This window comes from Crocuta crocuta, unplaced genomic scaffold (assembly GCF_008692635.1).
Source record: "Crocuta crocuta isolate KB4526 unplaced genomic scaffold, BGI_CrCroc_1.0 scaffold330, whole genome shotgun sequence".
Taxonomy (NCBI): Eukaryota; Metazoa; Chordata; class Mammalia; order Carnivora; family Hyaenidae; genus Crocuta; species Crocuta crocuta.
The window spans coordinates 2137769-2163975 of record NW_027530521.1 but is presented as its reverse complement, the minus strand read 5'-3'; the positions used below and the strand labels follow the sequence as shown (position 1 = coordinate 2163975).

The following is a 26207-nucleotide window of genomic DNA, read 5'->3' as shown; positions in this document are numbered from 1 at the left end:
GCATCACTGGTACTTCTTTCTGGTTCAAGTTTTGGTCCCTTTTTTAAAGATAAATTAAAAATTAATCCATTTCAAATCAGAAAGAATTATAATTTGTACTTCTTTTAGAAAAACCTGAACCTGACTTAATAAATCACTGCTTAAAAAAAAAAAAGGACATAAAGTTTGATGGCTTCATGTCACTCACTCTCCGAACGGTTTCATTAAAAAGAATGCACTGAGGACAAAGGGAAATAGACTGCTGTAATAAAATCCAACTATTGGATCTTCATCATCAATATTACCTGTACCCATTTTCTTTTTAGAGCTGCTTTTGCAAAACCCAAACTAAAAAATTCTCTTGTCTAAGGGGACACACAAATTTATATTCTGTATTTGTACCAGTCCTGTTTGCTATGTGAGTTTGTAACTCTTTCCTAAGTTATCGTACAGATGTTCCTATTTTAATCCCTACTTTTATGCTTCAATGAACTACTTTTGTGCTACGATTTCATTTGGGATTTGAGAATCTGGTGCAATATACCAGTAGTAACAAGAGTGCACAAATAACAACTATGATCAGTAACATAAGCAGACCTCAGCTGAGTGAACCGTACGGACTTCTTAGAAATGTTGGCTGAGGCAAACAACACATAATTATCATGAGGAATGCAGTGGGATACCTGAGAAAATGATTGCTAATCTTACATTTCAAACTTGTAAAATGCGCCTGAAATGCCAGTCTACCAGCTCAGGGACACTCAAGGACGCAATCTTAATCGACCTTAGGCCAAAGTGACTTGGCAATAACATTACTGAATCGTGTGGAAGCATAAGAAAAGGAAAATCAAGTGATTCAGAGGGCAAGTGTCTCTCCTGGTTCATGAGAAGAAGTCACATCTCAGAGACTGAGCCATGCCTTTGAAGGGCTTAGCCTACCTGAGGGTTCTCTTCCCGTTTTGGTTTGGGTGCGGCAGGTGGAGTGATGGTACGGCTCTCTGTTTGTTTCTCATCGGTTTCCGTGTGGGATTTAATTGTCTAGAGAAGGAAAAGTAAATGGAAATTGAGAATTCACTTTTTATTAAAAAAATGAAAACACAGTTTGACTATAGACAATAAAGAAGAAAAAAAGAACATACTCAAATTGGAAACCTATTAATAAAGGAGATAATATGGATTACATTTTGGAAGGGGGAAAAGTAAAATTTAAGGCCCTAGTTGAAATAATTAAATTTTATAACTAGAGTAGATATGAATCTATAACTGTGATAGTCTAAATTACACAAAAAGAAAAATCTACAGTTTAATTCCTATGTACAAAAATGAGTATAGGCTGCTCTGATTTCAATGTATATTAGGATGTAGGGACAGTTTTCCAGAGCAAGCTCATTCTTGTTACATATGGGTCAAGCTCCAGTCCACTGCAAGCTTAAGGTCTGAATAATGTAAAAAATAAATGTTGCATACACATTCTTCTATTTCCAATTCCAACCATCACCTAAGAGGCAGAACTACCCTCACCTGGGATATTTAACACCTGCCTGTAGCATCCATTAGAGGGGAGATGCACTTGCCAAGAAAAGGTCAACTTGTAAGAGGCTAACAATCTGACTACTCCCAACTTTGTTTTCCAGATGCACCCATTCCAACAAAAGAACACCAGCAGCATTATCATCTTCAAGAACAAATGGCACCTAGCAAACTGGTAGACTTGGCTTGTATTACTATTCTTATTACGATCCAATGGCTAATTCACTGTATGAACCCCTCTGTAAATACTGAAATGATATTAGAACAGTGGTTATAAAACTGGGAACACAAACCTACTTTTTCAAATTAAAAAAAATATGTGGGTACTAATGGCCTTTCTGTATGGCAACAAGTAAGTAAACAAATGAGGGTAAAACTGTGTGATTTCTGATGAGTAGGATTCCGTCCTGTAAGCAGGACAGCAAAAGTTCTCAAAAATCATTATGTTGAGAAATATGCTACTAGACCTTAAGAACAAACACAATCACAAAGATCTCTCACTTTCCTAGCCACTTCCACAGTTTCCTTCTGCTTCTCATATTATTACTTTAGGAGAATGTGAGCATCTGCCTTATCAATACTGTGGCAACCACTATTCTGGGGCAAATGCTGCCTGATATTTCTTAATGTTTATATTTATTTATTTTTGAGAGAGAGTGCAAGCAAAGACATGTGTGAACAGGAAGGGGCAGACAGAAGGGGACAGAAAATCCGAAGGAGGTTTGGCGCTGTCAGTGCAGAGCCTGATGCAGAGCTCGAATCTACGAACAGTGAGATCATTACCTGCGCCCAAACCAAGAGTTGGACGCTTAACCTACTGAACCACCCAGATGTCCCAAGATATTTTATATCTGGCGAACAACCTATTCTATTTCCTCCTCTATATGATAGCTACTTGAGAAAAGAGGCTGTTCTATACACATTTGCAGTCCTCTGTGCCTAATACAATGCCTTCCAGAAGAATCACTTACTTCACTCACACATACACATTTTTTAACCAAAAAGAACACATTTCCTCCATAAAACACCAAACCATCAAATACATCTACAAGGGTACATGGTGGGGAAATAGGTTATAGCGTCATCTTTAAGGCCCTGGGTGTCCAGAAAGCTTATTTTAATAGCCTTCTGAGTGAGGAAGGGCAGAAGGTTTGAGGGAGGGGGATGAGAGGCCAACTGGAAGGGTCTGCTGCTCCACTCCAAGGTTTATGAAATTCCCTGGGGTCTCTTGGTTCCATCTATAAGGCTGAGTGAGACACATAGTGGTAATGCCTCTGGGAAAGGGCAAGCCGATTCCTCTCCACTAAGAAACTTCTCAGGGTTCAAATTTTCTCTCTCACTCAAGAAGAGTACAATTATCTCCAGGTTGGATACAGAAAGAGATGTCTTTCTCTCATGCAGCTCCCGCTCTGGGGGAAACCAGGCCATGCTGCGAACAGCACTGCGCAGAGGTCCGTATGGTGAGGAACGGAAGCTCCAGCCAGCAGCCAGTGTGCAGCGTGGCCTGCCAACAGCCATGTGACTGAGCTAGGAAGTGGATTATCCAGCCCCAGTGGGGCCTTGAGAGGACTACAGCCCTGGCTTACTAGTTCGGATGCAAACTTGTGAGGGACCTTGAGGCAGAACCACCCAGCTAAGAGGCAAGCTGGTTCCTGACCCTCACAAGCTATACGGGATAATAAATATTTGTTGCTTTAAGCTGCTTAAAGCAAACCAAAAACATTAGGGTTGGGGGAGTGACAGAAACGGCAGAACAGGGAGCTCTAAGAATTAGTCCTTCCACTGAGGCAATCATTAAGCTGGCAAAAACAGAATCCACTGTTTAGAATTCTAGAATCTAATAAAAACCTTATAGCAACCAGGGGGACACTTACTAAAGAAAGAAACTGCTAAATTTCACTATGAAAGCATTTTTCCTTACCTACCTACAAATCCCCATTCCACAGCTTAGGCAGAGGGCTTGGCGGACGGCATCCTGTGTCCCTAGCGTGGCCCGCGGGTGGCAAGGAAAACAATACGGACCTCATTCTCAAAAACGTGTGGTTGTGCGTTCTGACCTGTGTGGTGGTTCCCTGAGGACCGGTACAAAGGCAGACCTTTGTTTTGCCCACCTTAGGCTGAAGTGACTTTTGAGGTGGCATCTGATGAAAGCATCTAAGGATACATGTTACCCACAGTCACCTGGTGTAAGGGATGGTGGATGGACACTGGACAGACCCAAAGGCCTGGGAAAGAGGAGGCTGAGGAAGAAGATTCTTGGAAGACTAATGGCTTTGAAGGGCTGTCGCATATACCGGGGAATCCAGAATGTACTGCACATCCCCAGGGCTACATGCACGCTCAGGAAAGATGTGAGAGAACCCTAGGTTTGCAGTGCTGGCTGATCCCTGAGCTGTGTCCAGGGAAGAGGTGCAGTCTAAGGCAGAGTTCCAGATGGCTGGGCTTAGCACTGAGGAAGTAAGTACCCCTGCTCAGAGCCAAGCTGCAAAGACCAGGAAAGTTGTTTTGTGTGTTTCTTAAAACTTAGTTGCTATTATTATTGTTTTTATTTCTTTTTTATTTTTTAATTTTGTCATTTTGGCTTCAGTGGTTTAAGAAAATCTGTCAGGTCACTAGCTGACCACTGAGACAACAGAACAGAGAGCTCAGTGACTATACATGACAAGAAATACAGTTTTTGCAAAAACAGTTTGGCAAAGGCACTAAACAGATAACTGCAGTCTCAACAATCAATAACAGCAAACCCTGGGGTGGGAGAAGACTCTAATTCCCAGAGTTCTCACATTGTAATTTCAGAATGAAGAGTTTTCGACAAAAAATTGGAAGGCATACAAAGAAACAGGAAGGTATGGCCCATTTGTAGGAAAAAAAAAAACCCAGAAACTGGCCTTAAGGAAGCCCAGACATTGGACTCTCTGGAGAAAAACGTATTAAGTGTCTTAAATATGTTCAAAGAGCCAAGGGAAACCATACACAAAGAACTGAAAGAAACCAGGAGAACAATTTTTCTCACACACAAAAAAGGGGACACTACCAATAAAGAAATAGAAATTATTAAAAGGAACCAAAGAGAAACTCTGTGGCTGAAAAGTATAAAAGCTGAAATGAAAAAAATTTCCAGAAAGGTTCAGGCTAAAGAAAGAATCAGTGAAGTTCAAGACAGGGCACTAAAACTATCCAGTCTGAGGAACAGAAAGGAAAAACATGAAGAAGAATGAACAGAGCCTAAGGGACCCATGGGACATCATTAAAATATGCATTATAGACTCCCAGGGGACAGGACAAGCAGAGAGAGAGCAGCAGAGATAATACCTGAAGGATTAATAGCTCAGAACATCCCACGTTGGATGAAAGACAGGAGTCCATGCATCTGAGAAACTCAGTGACATCTGTGTAGAACAAACTCAGGGGCATTCACAGACTGTGGGAAGATGGCCGAGGAGGAGGCCCCTGAGTTCTCCCCGTCCCCACATTTACAACCAGACTTCAACTACATCCAAGTCAGTAAACCGGAATGCAATCTGAAGACTGGAACAATAAATTCTACAACTAAATATAAAGAAGCTGCATCTGAAGGTTAGGAAGGTCAGAAAGGCAAAGGCAGGCTGCTGGCAGGAGGGAGGGAGCTGTGTGTGTGGAGAGGGAGAGAAATGGGCCCTTGTACCAGGGAGCTCACATGTGGAAGACTGATCCCCATAATGTCTGGCTTTAAAAACAGGGCTGAATTCCATGAGTTTTAAAACCAGTGCGACTTGAAGCCTGTAGCTTTAAAAGTCAGCTGACTCAACACTGGGTGAGCCAGGGTGAGGGTCAGTGAAAGCCGGTAGCCACCCTTAAAGAGGCAGCAGCCTGAGCCAAGAGGTAACATAAAGATGGCAATTTGCACAACACAACACTGGGGACATATGAGAGACAGATCCGTTCACACTGATTTTGAAGCGTGCTGGGGGACTTCTCTGAAAACGAGTGAGCTGGCAGAGACCATTCCCCACCACCACCCTCCCCACGTCCCACCCCTGCAACCCACAGCATAAACACAGAATTGTGGGAGGCAGCACTGCATAGACCCTTGCTACCTAACCAGCTGGCAGTGGCACCACACCCATGAGCTCTCCAGAGGACTCACCCACTCTAAGCCTGCTAGGATTGGCCTTGGGCTCAGCACAAATTTTGTTAGTGTGCACATGCCGCCCCGCCACTGAATGCTCAGCTGCCACAGTGCACCAGGCCCAGCTGTGCCCACCTCACTCCCCTGGCCAGCCTGGCATGCAGTGCCCACAGCATTTTGGGAGATTCCCCATAGGACTATTGGCCCAGTGCAAACTGTGCTAACACTACCATCCCCTTCACAAGTTCCCCAGCGGGCACGACCCCTCAGACATGGCCTGCCTGGATTCTGCTAACACCACAGAGAGCAAGTACAGCCCACAACAGGCAGAGAGTCAGTACAAACCACTGCACTGAAAGGAACAGTGACTCAGACACAACAGCAGGGCATAAGCAACACACAAGATATTCTCCTGAAGTGCCAGGTTCTGGTGAACAAGGGACACTGCACTGCAAGGAACTCCCAGACCTCTTCATAAAGTCACTATCTTCATGCGCAGAAGACACAGCTGACTTTCTTACCACACAGAAACAGAAACAGAGGCAGACAAAGTGAGGAGATAGAGACATTTATCTATCCCAAATGAAACAACAAGACAAGGCCATGGTCAGAGATATAAGCAAAACAGATATAAATAACATGTTGACACAGAATTTAAAGCAATAATCCTAAGAACAGTCACTAAACTTCAGAAAAGAGTGGAAGATATGAGTGAGACCCTTAACACAGAGATAAGGATTAACATAGCAGAGATAAAACCTTAGTAAATGAAATGAAAAGTAGGTTTGATGGAATGAACAGCAGGCTGGAAGAAGCAGAAGAATGAATTAATGACCTAGAACACAGAGTAATAGAAAATAATCAAGCTGAACAAAAGAAAGAAGATTTATGCAAAATGAGAATACATTTAGGGAACTCAGTGACTCCATCAAATATAGTAATATTTGTAATATAGGAGTCCCAGAAAAAGAAGAGGAAAAAATGGGGGGGGGGGCAGAAAACTTATTTGAAGAAAAAAATTGAAAACATCTCTAATCTGGGGAAAGAAACCAATATCCAGATCCAGGAGGCACAGAGACCTCCCATCAAAATCAACAAAAGCAGGCCCAAACAGAGACACATTATATTTAAATTGGCAAAAAATAGTGAGACGAAAAGATTTTAAGAGCAGGAAGACAAAAGAAGTCAGTAACTTACAAAGGAAAACCCATAAGGCTAGCAGGAGATTTTCCACAGAAATTTTGCAAGCCAGAATGGAGTGGCAGGATATATTCAAAGTACTGAATGGGAAAATTATACAGCCAAAAATACTCTATCCAGCAAGGTTATAATTCAGAATGGAAAGAGAGATAAAGAGTTTCCCAGAAAAACAAAAACTAAAGGAGTTCATGACCACTAAACCAGCCCTGCAAGAAATATTAAAGGGACTTTCTGAGCAGGAGACCAAAAGTGACAGTATAGAGGTAAGAAACATAAAAGAAGTAAAAGTGAATATTTCTATAAAAAAATCAGTCCAGGAACTCACAAAAAAAGGGATGTAAAATATAATAACATATATTATGTTATATGTGGGAAGGAGAGGAGAAAAAAATGGGTTCAAACCTAAACAATCATCACCTTAATACAGACTTCTATATGCAGAAGAGGTTATATACAACTCTAGTGGTAACCATATATTAAATACTATGAATAAATATGCAAAGAATAAAGAGAAAGAAATCCAAATATATCACTAAAGAAAATCAGCAAAAGACAGACAAGAGGGGATCAGAGAAAATCTTCAGAAACAACCACAAGACAGGTAATAAAATGGCAATAAATATCTATCAATAATTACTTTGAATATAAATGGAGTAAATACTCCAATCAAAAGACACAGGGTGACAGAGTGGATTTTAAAAAACAAGGCCCATCTGGGGCGCCTGGGTGGCTTAGTCAGTTAAGCGTCCGACTTTCGCTTAGGTCACGTGGGTTCGAGCCCCGCGTCGGGCTCTGTGCTGACTGCCAGCTTAGAGCCTGGAGCCTGTTTCAGTCTGTGACTCCCTCTCTCTCTGACCCTCCCCTGCTCACGCTGTCTCTCTCCCTCTCTCCTAGAAATAAATAAAACGTTAAAAAAAAAATTAAAAAAAACAAAACAAAAAACAAGGCCCATCTATATGCTGTCTATGAGAGACTCACTTTAGACCTAAAGACACCTACAGATGGAAAGTGAGGGTATGGAGAAACATCTATCATGCAAATGAAATGGACATCAAAAGAAAGCCAGAGTAATAATATTTATATCAATCAAGTAGATTTTTTTTTTGAAGTTTACTTATGCACTTTGAGAGAGGCGGGTGAAGGAGGGGCAGAGAGAGAAGGAGAGAGAGAGAGAATCCCAAGAAGGCTCTGCACTGTCAGAGTGGAGCTTGATGTGGGCTCAAACACATGAACCGCAAGATCATGACCTGAGCCCAAACCAAGAGTTGGACGCTTAACTGACTGAGCCACCTAGGTGCCCCTAAAATAGATTTTTAAAATAAACACTGTAACAAGAGACAAAGAAGGACACTATATAATAAAAGGGTACTATCCAACAAGAACATGTAACAACTGTAAATATTTATGCACCCAACAGAGAAGCACCCAAATATATAAAACAGTAACAAACATAAAGGAACTAATCAATAATAATACAATAATAGAAGGGGACTTTCACACCCCACTTACAGTGATGGACAGATCATCCAAACAGAAATCAACAAGGATGATTGAATGACATGCCAGAACAGATGGATTTAACAGATATCTTAAATCTTAAAACAGCAGAATACACACTCTTTTCAAGTGCACACTTGAAAGTACACACATTCCCCAGAATGGCCACATATTAGCCCACAAAAAAAGCTTCAACAAATTCAAAAAGATCAAAGACATAATGCATCTTGTCTGACCACAACTTTATGAAACTATAAGTTAACCACAAGAAAAAATCTGGGAAGACCACAAATACCTGGAAGTTAAATAACATACTACTAAACAATTAATAAGTTAACCAGAAAATAAAGGAAGAAACAAAAGAGTACATGGAAACAAATGAAAATGAAAACTCAATGGTGCCAAACCTCTGGGATGTAGCAAAACAGGTTCTAAGAGGAAAATTTACAGCAATACAGGCCTACCTCAAGAAGCAAGAAAAATCTCAAATGAACAACCCAACGTTACACCTAAAGGAGCTAGAAAAAGAAAGACAGAAAAAACCTAAAACCAGCAGAAGGAAATAATATAGATTAAGCAGATATAAATAATATAGAAACTATAAAAAACAATAGAACAGAATGATACCAGAAGCTGGTTCTTTGAAAAAAAAAATCAATGAAATTGATAAACCCTTAACCACTTACTGAGAAAAAGAAAGGACCCAAAAAAATAAAATAAAAAATGAGAGAGGATAAATAACCACCAACAACACAGAAATACAAACAATTATAAGAGAATATTGTGGAAAGCTATATGCCAACAAACTGGACAACCTAGAAGAAATGGATAAATTCCTAGAAACATATAAACTACCAAAACCGAAACAGGAATAGAAAATTTGAACAGACAAAACCAGCAAAGAAATTTAATCAGTAATAAAAAAACTCCCAATATACAAAAGTCCAGGACCAGACGGGCTTCATGGGTGAATTCTATCAAACATTTAATGAATTATTAATACCTCTTCTTCTCAAACTATTCAAAAAAACAGAAAAGGAAAGAATACTTCCAAATTAATTTTATGAGGCCAGCATTATCCTGATAGCAAAACTGGATAAAGATACCACTAAAAAAGAGAACTAAAGGCCAAATATCTGTGGTGAAATTAGATGCAAAAATCCTCAACAAAATAATAGCAAAATGAATTCAACAATACTTTTAAAAAAATTACTCACTACAACCAAGTGGGATTTATTCCTAGGTTGCAAGAGTAGTTCAATATTCACAAACCAATCAATGTAATACATCACATCAATAACAGAAAGGGTAAGAACCATAAGATCATTTTAGAAGACGCAGAGAAAGCATTTGACAAAGTACAACATCCATTCATGATAAAAACCCTCAACAAAGTAGGTTTAGAGGGAACATATCTCAACATAATAAAAGCCATATCTAATATCATCCTCAATGGGGAAAAACTGAGAGCTTTTCCCCCAAGGTCAGGAACAAGACAAGGATGTGCCCTCTCACCACTTTTATTCAACACAGTACTGGAAACCCTAGCCACAGCAATCAGACAACAAAAAGTAATAAAAGTCATCCAAATTGATAAAGAAGAAGTAAAACTTCCACTATTTGCAAATGACATATCTGATCAAGGGGTAGTATCCGAAATATATAAAGTACTTATAAAAGTCAACATCCAAACACTAATCGAATGAAAAAATGGGCAGAAGACATGAACAGACATTTCTCTAAAGACGACATCCAGATGGCCAACACATACATGAAATGATGTTCATTATCACTTAACATTGGGGAAATACAAATCAAAAGTACAATGAGATATCTCCTCACAGCTATCAGAAAGGCTAAAATCAGTAACACAAGAAACAACAGGTGTTGGTGAAGATGTGGAGTAAAAGGAATCCTCTTTCACTTTTGGAGGGAATGCAAACTGGTGCGGTTGCTCTGGATAACAGTATGGAGGTTCCTCAAAGTTAAAAATATACTGAGAACAAACTGAGGGCTGACTGGGGGGGGCGGGGGGAGAGAGGAAAGGGGATGATGGGCATAGAGGAGGACACTTGTTGGGATGAGCACTGGGTGTTATATGGAATCCAACTTGACAATAAACTATGAAAGAAAAAAAAAAAGAATGAACTGGTAAACCCAAAATACATAAACACCAAAAAATTTTTAGAAAAAAAAACAGAATTACCCTACATTCCAGCAATGTATTGTCCCAAAGAACACAAAAATACTAATTCAAAGGGATATATGCACCCTTCTCTGTTGGATAAGGGGATAAAGACACACAAACACACAGAGAGATAATGGAATATCATTTAGCCAGAAGAAAGAATAAAATCTTGCCGTTTTTTTTTTTTAAATTTTTTGAAGCTTTTATTTTATTTTTGACAGAGAGAGAAAGAGAGCGAGCGTGAGCTGGGGATGGGCAGAGAGACAGGGAGGCACAGAATCCGAAGGAGGTTCCAGGCTCCGAGCTGTCAGCACAGAGTCTGACATGAGGCTTAAACTCACAAACCATGAGATCATGACCTGGGCTGAAGTAGGACACTCAACCTACTGAGCCACCCAGGCGCTCCAAATCTTGCCATTTTCAATGACATGTATGGATCTAGAGAATACAATGCTAAGCAAAATAAGTTAAAGAAAGACAAATACCATATGATTTCACTCATATGTGGCATTTAAGAAACAATGCAAATGAGCAAAGGGGGGGGGAAGACAAATGAAGAACCAGACTCTTAATCATAGAGAACAAACTGATGAATCCTAGAGGGGAGGTAGGCGGGGGAATGGGTGAAATAGGTGAACGGGGTTAAGGAGTGTTCTTGTTGTGATGAGCAACAGGTGATATAGAACTGCTGACTCACTATACTATACCCCTAAATCTAATATAGCACTGTATGTTAACTAGCTGGAATTAAAAGCTTAAAAAAATAAAATAATTAAAAATTTAAAAATAAAACAAAAAATAAAATTTGTGTTGCCATTAAAAAGATTATAATAAATAAATATTCAGGGAGACCCATGGTAGTCACACTGTCAAAAGACCTCAAAGACAGAATCTTGAAAGCAGCAAGGCAGAAGTGATGCATCACACAGAAAAGGTCCTCAATATGGTTTACAGCCAACTTCTCCCCAGAAACCAGAGGCCAGGAGCAGGGGGATTACATAACTGAAAGAAAATCACTATCAACCAAGAATGCTATATCCTGCAAAAAGCTAAGCAAGTTCATTGCTAGTAGATCTGCCCTAAAAGAAATGCTAAAGGGAGTTTATCAGGCTGAAGTAAAAAGACACTAAATAGTAACTTAAAGTCATACAAAGAAATAAGAATTCCAGTAAAGGTAACTACACAGGTAAAAACAGAATCCAGTATCATTGTCTCTTTGATCTGTAACTTCTCTTTTTGTTTTCTGTATGAGTTAGAAGAGAAACGCATAAAACAATAATTATAAATCTATATTAGTGGGCATCCAATGTACAAAGAAGTAATTTGTGACAACAGAAAGGAGGGGTAGAGCTGTACAGGAACAGAGTTTTTGTATACTGTTACAGCTAAGCTGGTATCAATTCAAACTGCACTGTTAAAAGATTTATGAATGTTAACTGAAATCCCCATGGTAACCACTGAGAAAATAACTAAAATATATACCAAAAAGGAAATGAGGGCATCAAAAGTATGCACTAGAAAGAAAAATCAAACACAAAAAGAGGCAGTATTGGAGTAACTGAGGAATAAAGAAGACATAAGACATGTAGAAAACAAATAGCAAAATGGCATTTCCTATCAGCAGTCACTTTAAATGTAACTGGGTTCAACCCACCAATTAAAAGACAGAGAGTGGCAGAATGGTTAAAAAAACATGATCCAAAAAATATGCTGTCTATAATAGACTCATTTTAGAGCCAAAGATACAAAAAGGTTGGAAGTCAAGGGATGAAAAAAGATATTTCATGCAAACAGTAACCAACAGAGTACACGGATGGCTATACTAATTGCAGACAAAATTTGCCTTAAGTCAAAAACTGTTACAGGAGACAAAGAAGGTCTTTATATATTTATAAAAGGGTCAATTCATCAAGAACATATGACAAATTTTAAATATATATGAACCAGAGTATTAAAATATGAAGCAAATATTGGCAGAACTGAATGAAGAAATACAATAGTTCTATAATAATAATTGGAGACTTTAATACTTCACTTTAAAGGATGGAAAGAAGGGGCACCTGGCTGGCTCAGTTGGTAGAACATGAAACTCTTGATCTCAGGATTATGAGTTTAAGCCCCATGCTGGGTGTAGAAATTACTTAAAACTCTTTTAGGAAGGAAGGAAGGAAGGGTGGAAGGGGGGAGGGAGTGAAGGAGGGAGGAAGAAAAAAGAGAGGAGGGGAGGGAAGGGAAGGGAAAGGAAAAGAAAAAAAAAGAACATGTAGATAAAAGAATAATAAGGAAATGGAGGACTTGAACACGATAAACCAACAAGGTTTAACATATGTAAAGAACGGTCCACTCAACAACAACAGAATACACATTCGTCTCAAGTATACATAACACATTCTCTAGAACAAATCATGTTCTAGGCCACAAAACAAATCCTAATAAGTTTCAGAAGACTTAACATACAAAGTATTTTCTCTGACCACAAGAGAAAGCTGGAAATCAATAATAAAGGAAAACTAGAAAACTTAAAAACGTGGAAATTAAACAACACACTCTTATATAACCAGTGGGTCAAAGAAGGAATCACCAGGAAAATTAGAAAATATTTTGAGAGGAATGAAAATGAAAACACAATATACCCAAACTGATGTGATACAGTGAAAGCAGTGCTTGGGAGGAAATTTACAGTTTTAACTAAAGTTTACATTAAAAAATAAGATCTCAAACCAATAACCTAACTTTAAATGTTAAAGAACTAAACAAAACCCTTAAGGAACCAGAAAAAGAAGAACTAAATCCAAAGCTGGCAGAAGGAAGAAAATAATAAAAGTTATAGTGGAAATAAATGAAATAGAGAACAGAAGAACAATAGAATTAATGAAATCAAAAGTTTATTATTTTTCTTTTTTTTTCTTTTTGAGAGAGAGAGTATGAGAGCGAGTTGGGGAGGGACAGAGGATCTGAAGCAGGCTCTATGCCGACAGCAGTGAGCCCAACGCAGGGCTTGAACTTACAAATCCTGAGATCATGGCCTGAATTGCAGTCGGATACTCAACTGACTGATCCACCCAGGCGCCCCAAAAGTTTAGTCCTTGAAGAGATCAACAAAATTGAGAAATCTTTAGTTAGACTAAGAAAAAAAAGAGAAGACAGAAATAAAAAAACTCATAAACGGAGGTGGGAACATTACTACCTATCTTACAGAAATAAAAAGGATTTGAAGAGAGTACAATGAAGAATCACCAAATTAAATAATATAGACAAATTCCTATAAATATAAAAATTATGAAAACTGACTCAAGCACTGGAAAATCTCAACAGACCCATTACAGCTAAAGAAACTGAAACAGTAATGAAAATCCTCTCCAAAAAGAAAAGTTCAGAACCAGAGAGCCTCACTGGTGAATTCTACCAAACATTTAGAGAACTAACACTGGTCCTTCTCAAACTCTTCTAAAAAGTAGAAGAGGAAAACATTTCCTAACTTGTTCTATGAAGCCAGCCCTACCCTGATATTAAAGCCACACAAAGACACCACAAAAATAGAAAATTACAGACCAATGTCCCTTATGAATATAGTGAAACATTCTTTTAATTTTTTAAAAAACTTATCTATTTTGAGAGAGAGAGGATGCAAGTAAGGGAGGCGCGGGGGGGTGGAGAGAGAGAATCCTAAGCAGGCTCCACACAATCAGCACACAGCCTGACACAGGGCTCAATCGCACAAACTGTGAGATGATGACCTGAGCATAAATCAAGAGTCAGACACTTAACCAACTGAGCTATGTAGGCTTAACCGACTGAGCTACCTAGTGAAAAATTTTTAATAAAATACTAGCAAACTGAATCTCACAGCATATTCAAAAGATACACCATGACAAAGTAGAACTTATCCCAGGAACAAAAGATACAAGAAAACCAAATACATCACATTAATAAATGAGGGCAACTTCCCCAACACATGATCATCTCAATAAACGTAGAAAAAAGCACTGTCAAAATCCAACACTCATTCATGATAAAACACTCAGAAAGCTAGGAAGACAAGGAAACTTCCTCAACTTTATAAATATAGGGTATTTATGTGAAACCACAGCTAACATCACACTCCACGGTGGAAGACTGAAAGCTTTTGCTCTGAGACCAGAACAAGAAAAGTATGCCCACTTTCACACGGTTATTTAACATCATGGTGCAAGCTCTAGTCAGAGAAATTAGGAAAGGAGAGGCATAAAAGGCATCCAAATTGAAAAGGATGATGTAAATCTATCTCTATTTGCAGAGGATATGATCTTACATATAGAAATTCCAAAGAATCCACAAAACAACTACTAGAGCTAATAAATTCAGCAAAGTTGCAAGGTACAAGATAAATGCAAAAATTAGCTGTATTTCTACATAACAGTAATGAACAATTATAATAGGAAATTAAGAAAACAATTAGATTTATAATAGCATCCAAAAGAATAAAATAGCTAGGAATAAATTTAACTAAGGACACAAAAGACTTGTACACTGCAAACTATAAAGCACTGCTGAAAGACACAAAGCTAAATAAATGGAAAGACATCCATGTTCAAGAATTGAAAATTTCAATAGCTTTTTCTTGGCAGAAGAATTGGAAAAGCCAATTCTCAAAATCATGCAGGAATTGCAAGCAACCCTGAATAGCCAAAACAATAATGAAAAAGAAAAACGTTGGTGGACTCACACTTCCCAATGTCAAAACTTACTACCAAATTACAGTAATTAAGACAGTGTGGTAGGTACTGGCACAAAGACAGAGCTACGGACCAAAAGGACAGGATGGAGAGTCCAGAAATAAATTCATACATCCATCGCCAATTGGTTTTCAACAATGGTGCCATGATTATTCAAATGGGGAGAGAATAGTATCTTCAGCAAATGGTAGTGGGACAATTGAATACCCACATGCGAAAGAATTAAGTTGGACCCTTATCTCTCACTATATATAAAAATTAAGTCAAAATGAACTACTAACCTAAATATAAGAGCTAAAACCATACAACTTCTTAGAAGAAAAATTAGGGGTAAATCTTCATTATCTTAGATGTCACCATGGATTCCTAGATAGGACACCAAAAACACAAGCAACAAAAGGAAAAAACAGATAAACTGGACTTCATCAAAATTAAAATGTTTTGTGTATCAAAGTACATTATCCATAAATGAAGAAAACACAGGCTTCCAGAAAATAAAAAGTGAAAAGCAACCTACAGAATGGAAGAAAATACCTGCAAATCATGTACCTGATAAGAATCTAGTATCCAGATTATTCAAAGAACTTTTACAACTCAACAACAAAAAGACAAACAACCCAATATAGAAACTGGCAAAGAACTTGGATATTTCTCTAAAGAAAATATACAAATGGCCAAAAAGCACATGAAAGATGTCCAACAACATGAATCATTAATGAAATGCAAATCAAACTCACAATGCAATACCACTTCATACCCACTAGGATGGCTATATTTTTTACAGAGGGAAAATAGTAAGTATTCCCAAGGATATGGAAAAAACAGCATGCTTACACACCCTGGTGGGAATGGAAAATGATTCAGTTGCTGTGGAAACAGTCTGGCAGTTCCTCAAAAAGTTAAACACAGAATTGTCACATGATCCAATAATTCTACTCTTAGGTGTGTATGTACCCCCAAAGAATGGAAAGGAGGTATTCAAACAAATGTCTGTACAAGAATATTCACAGTAGTGCCATTCCCAATAGCCAAAAGGTAGAAATAACCCAAATGTCCATCAATGGATGAATGGATAAACAAGTTATGGTATATACATACTATGGACTACTATTCAGCCATTAAAAAGAAATGAAGTCCTGATACATGTTATAGTGTGGATGAATCTGGAAAACACTATGCTAACTGAAAGAAGCCAGACACCAAAGGTCACATATTATATGATTCCATCCAAATGAAATACCCAGAATAGGTAAATCTATAGAGACAAAAAGGCAGATTGGTGGCTGCCAGTGGCAGAGAGACGAATGAATGGAGAGTAACTACTCAATAGATACTGGGTTTTATTTTAGGGTAATAAAACGGTTTTGGAACTAGACAGAGGTGGTGGCTGCACAACGCTGTGGATGTACTAAATGCCACTGAATTGTTCATGTCAACATGGTTAATTTTATGTGGTGTGAATTTCACCTCAGTTAAAAAAAAATTGGGTAAACAAAAAAAAAAACAACAAGAAATGGAGTAAGCTAAAAGTCTAGTCTCTATCAGAGACTACAAACTATTATTCAGAGGCAAGGTTGCTCTGAAGATGTTATTTTTTGCTTACACAATGTTTAAACAATTATCAGTATTTTTATTATTTATTTTTCTAATTTTTTTTTTACATTTATTTTTGACAGAGCACAGTGGGGGAGGGGCGGAAAGAGAGGGAGACCCAGAATCTGAAACAGGCTCCAGGCTCCGAGCTGTCAGCACAGAGGCCAATGCGGGGCTCCAACTCACAAACTGTGAGATCATGACCTGAGCTGAAGTCTGATGCTTAACCGACTAAGCCACCCAGGTGACCCTCAGTATTTTTAAAACTAGGTGACTTCTCACAATATCTGGACTTCTGGCCTTTCTTGGAAAAATTTCCATAGGATAAAAACTGGCTATTATCAAGAAGTAGTTGCTTTTTGAGATGGTATTACTTTCCTGTTTACTACAGTCTCTTCCACGTTCTATGGTCTTCTGGACACCAAGGCCAAATTTAAATTTTATCATGCTTGCCTTACTATTTCAAAGAGAAACTAAGAAAAAAAGTGGGATATCTCTTGTACTCATGCTCCCACTGAAAACTGAAAAATAAAAGTCCATATGTTTACTTCCAGCCTGTTTACTCATTTGTATTTACTGCTTCACATTTATGACTATTTGAATTTCAAAATCCTGTTCTATTTGGTATTATAAAGGTAGAAATCAAACACTCTGAACAAGATTACAATTAAGTTAACCATTTATACCCTGAACTCCAAATTCACCTTCTGAGACTTGGCTGCATGAATAATCAAAGTTAGTCACCTGGAAATAAATAAATGTCTCAGTAGTTTCACCAATTGAGGATAAATACATTGGGATTGGAGGCAAAGCAAAATCCATCTCTGGTCACTTTGACCTGTCTTCGCTGCTAGAGCATCGTTGTTAAAATGGAAGGTGAAGAGTTACCGGCTCACATTTACTAAGAGGGAAGAGTGGGAGGTGAGGCACATACACTGGATAATATTTTCATCTTGGAAGTACTATTTAGATCCTGTTTAGAGGATCTTGTGTACGTTCTTATCCAAGATACATAGGGAACCCAGGACTTTTTTTCAGTAGCTTATCCTTGGGGACATACACAGAGGTTTTTGTTACAGAGGTGGGTGTGGTGGATTAAGAAATGAACATAATTCCTGAGAACTAACTGCATCAGGCACGGTCGAACGGACTTTAAATGCTTTAGTTCATTCCATCATTAACAGGTGTTTAGCCCCATTTCATAGAGTGCTTAGAACGACAGGGACATAAAAGGCAGCAGTATGGGGGCTGTAAGTTTGTCTGGCTCCATCTACCTTTCTGCCTAGAATGTGCTTCCAGACTCAAAGCTCTTCAAACTCTAGCACTCATTTTCTCAGAGCCGCAATATAATGTGGCTTCTAATGAGGGCAAGACAGGGAGCTCTTATCTGGGCTGGAGAAGGAAGTTGGCAATGCCTGACCGGGGAAGGAGAAGTGAGACTCTGTTGTTGTAACTGACACTGCCTTCTTCCTTTTCTATGCCAAGGTGGGAGGCCTTTGAAACTACAGCACTTGCTATGCTTCCTCCCCTGGATGCACTGCCTCTGTACCTGTTCGAAATGCACTACAGACTGAGCTCTGTGAGAGTACAGGCTTTCACTTATCCACCCTTGTACTTAGGCATCGCCTACGGCACAGCAGCTGGCGCGTAATCAACGTATTTTTATTAAATGAATGTTACCACCCTAAAAGAAACACAAGAAAGCAGAAAGGAACCCATCTAGGCTGGTCACACAGAGCATGCTGGATGCAGGCTCTGATAACTCCGTGAGCAGACTCCAAGTAGTACTTCTAGAGCTACATATTTACATTGCTTCACTCTTTAGCCCATCTATGAGATCCCCTAATGGCTATATATGTGACACTGGAAATAAAATACAGAAGAGAAAAGAAGGATAGCAGAAAGATCTGAAGTAAGAGGATTCTGAGAATGCAGTCTGGTCTAAAGAGCACCCCTGCTGACTGAGCTTGCTAACCTGCAAGGCTGTTTAGGGCAGGTGGCCTGCTAAACTAAAATAGCAATGACTGATTCCTCTATTAGATCAACAAAGAGAGAGACCATGGAATTTACTGCTAGGAAAGAATTTTTTTAAAAACTTTTCAAGAATTCCTGAGAACCTTTCTATGGTATTAAAATTAAAATTAAAAGCTCTATTAACATACAAGGTCAAAACATGAAAAGATACTCAAGATTTAACATGAAAAAAGGCAAGTTACAAAATATAGTTTGTTTTTTGCTTTCATAATCTAAACTGTTCATACTGTTCAAGAGTCAGTAGTTAGAATTATGGGGAAATTTACTCTTTCCACACATTATGGGGTGGATGCACTTTGTACATTATTAATTTCTATAATGTTAGAATTTTCTTTCATAATTAATATATATTATCTGAGATGCGATCAGAAAAAATAAAAAATGTAAAAATAAAACAAAACTGAAAATGTCTTCTAAAAGTATCTTTATCAAAAAAGAGGTCAAAGAAAAGTAATATTTACTAATCTAAAGGAGTGTTTTGAAGCCACATTCTTTGGAACTCTAAGGCCCCTCACACGTTCCCTGAGAGCCAGGACATGAGGGGAATGATCTCCAGACAGGCCCCTACCCACACTTCCCTGTTCAGTATTTTACTTTCATATTTTAATAATGAAGTCCTGCTGATGATAAGTTTGAAAACTTATTATCTAAAACAGGCATAACTACTTATGAAATGTTCCTGAAAGCACTTTCTGGGGTTTGAGTAAGCTCTCCAGGAAAACAGATGTGTTTTCTGAGCACAAGATGTTTAATACCCAGCTTTTTAGTGGAAGGTCTGCTGCATTTATGAGTTGTCTGGATACAAAGCCGGGTGCTCTATGCATAAGGATCTTCTGTTCAAGAAGGCCAAGGCAGCAGGGAGCCTCTCATCCTCTACCACCTGGCCAGCCTCTCTGAGTCATGGTCAGCCATCCAGAAGCAGAAGATTCAGGATCACTGAGGACTATTTTCAGATGAATGAGAACTCAAGCCCAAGCAATTAGAAACAGGTCAATGACTTTTTAAAGCAACTTTCTTAAAAGAGGATGCTTTTCTTTGCAAAATTCTTCTTTCTCATCACTGGTCTTTCTTTAAATAGAATATGGTGACTGCCTATAAATCCTTTTCCTTGTTTTTAGAAGTCTTCTGTCACAGAACTCAAGTATTTTTGGAGGTTACTTGTACTTCTCTAGCCTTGTATTTTTAAGAGAAAATCTGAATTTAGAAATAGAAGTGAGAGGCTTCAATATTTGAGCTAAAATGTCTATTCTCTAGAGTTAAAAAATGCTTTTTAGAAATTTTAATTTTTTCATTTGGCTCTTCATTATCTGTAATAACCAGGGGAAATATTTCAAATGAAATCCTTTTCCCTGTTTTGTTTACTCCTTCTGACTTTTACCATATCCTCATCTGGATTCTTATTGGGCCGAAACTAATAAGGCATTTTCTGTGCATTTTATCTCTGTGCTTCCCTGACGGAGACCAGCAGAACCCATCTGTGAATTTCTGCTTCGGAACCAGCAGGGGGAGCTCACTCACACGGGAATCCATGTGTACGGGGATGGTGGGAAAAGCAACCCCAACTTTCTTCCGTTAAGACTGGCCCATTTGCATTATGGATAAATTATCACATGATAAGCAACAGGTTACTGACAATGGTCCTGAGATAAAGAGTTCTTGAGAGAATGTATTTAGAGACAGCCCAGCCTCAACGGCAAGGCCACTGCCCAAAGCAGACACACACTCTTCCTGTACCTGTTTTTCAAGGCTTGGCTTGCTAAGCTGTACAGTCTGAGGTCCAGCGAGTCTGGTCCCTGGAGTAGCTATCACAATGCTGGTGAGCTGGGCCATAGGGAACGTTTTGGCTATGGTTGCAGTCTGCCCATTGACGACACGGACGGGATGGATGGAATTCTGGGAGGTAGGGAGGGTCGTGGGGGTGAACTTGGTCAGCATGACAGGCCTCTGGATAAGCTGAGGAGCTGCAAGCATGGGAGGAGGTGCTGGGGCAATAGGAATGTTATTCTGGGCCACAGGCTTGGGTCGGACCTATGGGGAAAGAAAGAACAATTATTGTATTACTTCAAGAAATTTCTCAAGGCTTGTAAGTCTAAGACATTGCCAGGTCTTTTATAATATATATGTGAAATGGTATTCAGTACCAATATTTATTGACATTCATTTTGGTGTTATTAATCCTATACATATCAGGATATATAATCTTATAGAAGACTCATCAGCTCTTAACAGTGTCCAAATGCTTCCCTACACCATGGTTCTTCTGAATCCAAACCTTAGCTCCCCCTCCCATACCATGTTGCTGCCTCAAGCTGAGGTCAAATGCCTAATTCAGAGACTGGTCTCAAGCTGAGGTCAAATGCCTAATCCAGAGACTGGTCTCACCCAGAACTGTGTCCAGTATGGTAATAATGCAGCCAATGAACTTAATTCACATTCTAAGTTTCTTCATATCCATGACTTTAATTCAGCCCAGTTCCTTGCTAATTCCTTGTTCTCGGCCACTCCTCCTCTAAGTCACATTTGTGGACTTCCTCTTCCTCTGCCCAATCCTAACCATTAGGTATTTCTCAGAGTTTTGTTCTGGGACCTCTTTTTTTTCCCAATCTCCTCACTCTTCCTGGGAGTTTTTACCCATCCCATGTCTTCAATTACCATCTGTGTACTGAAGACGTCCATCCACACTTGTGGATCTCAGGACCAGACATTTCCTGAACTTCAGAATCATGTACTCAACTTCCTATCATGTATCTCTACTTGGAAATCTCATCAGAAATTAAAAATCAACATGTCTAGGAAACCTGGCTGGCTCAGTCAGTGGAGCATGAGACTCTTGATCTCAGGGTTCTAAGTTTGAGCCCCATCTTGGGTGTAGAGATTACTTAAAAATCAAATCCTTAATGGGGCGCCTGGGTGGCTTAGTCGGTTGAGTGTCCGACTTTCGCTTAGGTCATGATCTCGCGGTTCGTGGGTTCGAGCCCCGCGTCGGGCTCTGTGCTGACTGCCAGCTCAGAGCCTGGAGCCTGTTTCGGAGTCTGTGACTCCCTCTCTCTCTGACCCTCCCCTGCTCACGCTGTCTCTCTCTCTCCTAGAAAAAAAAAAAAATCAAATCCTTAAAAACATGTCTAAAATCCACCAATTTCTTCCTCTAACCCTCTCTTCCTCCTATTACCATCACCTTAATAAATGGCTTTCCTGCTAAATAACTTCAGAACTATTCTTGATGCTTCCTACTCTACCTCTACTTCCTAAATCCTTCTCAACTATGTCTACTTCCTTCTTTACTGCCACTACTCTACCTTATGTTTTGCTTACTGAAACAGCAACAATTAAAAACATAAGGTCAGCCTTGCCTGGGTTCAAATCCTGGTTCCTACCACTTACTAGCCAGGTACCCTCCGTACCATACCTGATTTAAGCCGGAATTTTTCAAATTTTCTTTACAGTGACCCTATGGGCAAAATCCTTTCCCCTAATGCATGAAATTTTGACCTTCAGTTAACTCTCTAGCTCTGTTCCCCTGGAAACCTGATTAAGGGTAAGAATGTCAACTATGTTACCCGGCAACATTGCTTATGGTGAAAAAAAAAAAAAAAAGATCCTTCGCTGCTAAACTGAATCTGAACAGGGAGCATTATAAATAGTTGATGGGACACCATGCTTTGGGCTTCATGAAGAGGGATGACTCTTGTAACTGGGCATGTACACTGAGGGCACCTTGAAAGCCATGCCTACAGAATTGTTACAAGATACACTGGCTCCTGTGAGGCCTCCTCAGACTGTTGTGCCAGGTGGGCTCCACCACTGTCCTGATGGGGGTCTCATGTCCCTGCACCACAGCTACCACCAGACAGCTACAGAGACTGCTATATGGGCTGAAGAAAAATGTCTGCTGCTGTCTTGCTGGTAAAGCTCTGGCTTCTGTCTTATACTGTTCCAAGTAGGTTGGTACCAAGTGTGGGCCAGGACAGTCTTGTGAGTCTGAATATTTAGCTGAATTTAAGATGACCCTGTGGTGTGGGGTGCCTTGGCGGCTCAGTTGGCTGAACTTTGACTCTTGATGTCCGCTCAAGCCATGACTTCGCAGTTCATGGGTTTGAGCCCTGTGTCGGGCTCTGCACTGACAATGTAGAACCTGCTTGGGATTCTCTGCCTCCCTCTCTTTGCCCCTACCCCATGTATGTATTCTCTCTCTCTCAAAATAAATAAAATTTTAAAAAAAGAAACAAAGATGAGCCTGTGGTGGCTACTGCAGACACAGTAGGGAACACATTCATACTGTACCCAGCACACACATATAGACATATATTTATATCTCTATAAAATAAAAATTTCATGAAACATTACATAGGTGCTATGTACTCTAATATTTCATATTCTGTTGTATTGATTTTATTTAAAAACTCTGGTTACAATTATACTGATTTCACACAGCATACTAATGGGTCATGACCCACTGTTTGGAAAACATGGACTAAGCCCTAGGTTCCTTATCTAAAAAAAAGAAAGGAATACCTACTTTCACAGGGCTATTGTGAAGATGAAAATAGATAACCCATAAAAAGTGCCTAACACAGCAGGGGGGCACCCAGCAGAAGTCTTTAAACATTAGCTATTATTATTATTGTTGATGATGTCCTAACTATACCTCCCGCCCACAATCTTGATCATCTCCAATCTATTCTCCATACAATGGCAAGAGGGAATTTTCTAAACAAAGATCTGATCATTTCAAGTATTTGTTTAAAAATGCTTTCATGGATACCCATTGTTCCTGGGTTTATCCCAGGGCCTTTTGCTCGAATTCCTACATAGCCTAGAAGGTGCCACAAGATCTGGCACAATGGACTCCAGCTTCACCTGTTACCCCAGCCTGAGTCAGCCCCATGGCCCCCATGACAGCCACACCAAATCTCCTTTGGTTCCTTAAGCTTACATGTGTCTCTCCATCCTGGATTTGCATATATGCTCTACCCTCTGCCTGGGACATTTTTGTTCCTCCCCCAAAACTTTGTCAGGCTAACTTTACTAGGATTTTAGGTGTTTTTTGCACTGTCAACTCCTCTAAAACTTTCTAGAAAACTCTTAAGAATGAGTTGAGTGTCCCTCCCAGATGTGGTCAGAGTACCCTGTACTTCCCATAATGGACACTGTCATTGTCTGAACACATGTCTGAAGCTCTCTGAGGGCAGAGAACAGTCTATCTTGAAAACTGGTATATCCACAGTGCATAGTGCCTTTTCTGATACCCAAGGTATCAAGTAAGGATTTACCTGATACACCTGATCTTAGCCAAAAGGCCAAGAAGCCATAGGATTTACCTGACAGATGACTGAAATCATCTTCTCTCACATTAGCAATGCCCGTCCCTACCACACAGGCAATTCAGAAATCACTTACAGCCACTGACCACAAAATTCTTTTCCCTTCTCTCTTTGTCTGCAACATAGGGCCTCAGATGGGAACTCCTAGCCTTTCTACTAAGCAAGCCAAGTCCCCTCAAAACCCAGACTGGGGCAATCCTGACATTATGCAATGAGAATGATGAGGTCAGTCCAATTATTAGAAGGATATGCCCAGGAGAACACGGGCAAGCAAAGCTGCTTGAACCTAAGCAGAAAATTCCCTGTGTAGACCCCTGTCTATACTGTCCCTGTATAGACCCCTAGTCAAAACCTTTATAGGCAAGGCTTTGTGTTTAAGTATGATGCTTAATGCCGTCACTTACCACAGTAAAACTAAATGGTTTCTACTGGTTAGTTTGGCTACTGTTTCTTTCCCTACTCTCTTTGGCATATTGGGGGGAAAAAAGTAGTAATTACATTCTTTCCCCACTGGCAGGCAGGTTTGGTTAAACTTCCAGTAAGTTAACATTATAAGGTTTAAAATGGTGCTATCTTAAATCTGCCTTTTCTTCTCGTCCCCCTGCCACTGCTTTTGGTCACTGCCTAGAAACCCTGGTGATAAAATAAGTCTCTTCACGGCATAGAAATCAGCAGGTAGACTCTTTAGCTAAGTCAGATCTGAACACAGCTGAGCTGACAAGCACACTTCAGGCTGCTTAGAAAGGGCCCATGAGGACTTTTGTTGCACCTAACGCATCATCGGGCCTGTCACTGATATACTCACCTGTGGAAGGAAGTTTGGACGTGGAGTGAGTCGAGGAGGGGGGATAAACTGTGGTACTTTGATGGGCTGAGGAGGTGTTGCCTGAACCTGCTAAAAAATGGGAAAAAAAAAAATAAACCGGAGGACAATAATTGTTCAGCATCAAAGCTTAGATGTTCTTACAGTAATTTTAGCATCACTGTTCTCTGGGTCAGATAATACTTTCTAAAAGTTTTCATTGTAGAATTACCCATCTGAATTGACTCTGCCTTAAAAAAACTTTTTTACTCTCCCACCTGCATGCTTCAGCCTACAAAATGAACCATTTCATTTCTTTACATGCCTCATGTAAAACACAGCAGCTCGGCAATCTCAGACCATTTCCGTTCACATTCAAGAACTCTTGCATGTACATATTTTAAAAGTCAAGAATGGATCCAAAGTAAAATCAAACTTGCTGCCTGGCCAAATGGGCTTTTTCCTAATAGAAGAGCTTTATCTAGCAGTGAATAGCTTTGTTCCTGAAGAGAATTCTCCAACTCTCAACATTTGGCTGAGACAGCTAGTTGCTTCTCTCAAGATTCCTGGTAAGTGCTGAAGCGTCACTTCACGGCTATCTAGTTTCCCTCGTCACTGGTCATCATTTAAAAGCCACCAAGAGCTCTCAGCTGCCATGCTAAGGAAGGATTTTCCAAACCACAATTTGGTTATATTTCCCCCAAGCTTCAGAAAGCATCAATTTCTGTATGGCTTTACCCTAGAATCTCATCAACAATTTTTGTTCAAGTACTTCTTCAAGGGATCTTTTTTTTGATGGACCTTGGACATGGAGACTATGAATTTCCTGGATATTTGGAAAGTGCCTACTTCCTGGGTGCAGCCAATTGCAAGGGATAGTGAACTAAAGGAATTCGGCAGGGAGTTTCCCCCAAATCAGTAATACAGAACCAGAGAGTGTATGCACTCCAGTTTCATAGGAAGGTCTGTGAATAGGATGGAGAGAGATACATGAAGCAGTGTGCATGCTGCTATGAAAGGCATTCCCCCACCAGTCAAGTCATACTTTGAACTCAGGTTTTGGTCCTTGGTGTCAAGGACACTTCTATAGTTGTTTGAGCACCCAGTAGGAATGCCACATTCCCTTGTCAGCCCCAAAGGACAACTTGGTATGGCTGAATGATGGAGACTAAAAAATCCAGCAGGAGCATAAAATGGATATACTCTACAAATGCATATCCTGAACCCTCTCATGTGGGCA

General features: G+C 39.6%; 1 protein-coding gene across 13 annotated transcripts in view; it reads right to left on the bottom strand.

Moving 5' to 3' along the window:
• Window positions 1-26207, bottom strand: part of PHF21A (PHD finger protein 21A) — a 191130-nt gene that overhangs the window by 16675 nt on the left and 148248 nt on the right. For 11 of the 13 annotated variants that reach the window (XM_077767422.1, XM_077767430.1, XM_077767428.1 and 8 more), the window contains 3 exons: window positions 24971-25060; window positions 20579-20872; window positions 919-1017 (listed from right to left, as the gene is read on the bottom strand). In XM_077767422.1, the coding sequence (XP_077623548.1) occupies window positions 919-1017; window positions 20579-20872; window positions 24971-25060 (483 nt within the window). The remainder of the gene's footprint in view (window positions 1-918; window positions 1018-20578; window positions 20873-24970; window positions 25061-26207) is intronic. The other 2 variants (XM_077767429.1, XM_077767433.1) reach the window with 1 other exon arrangement.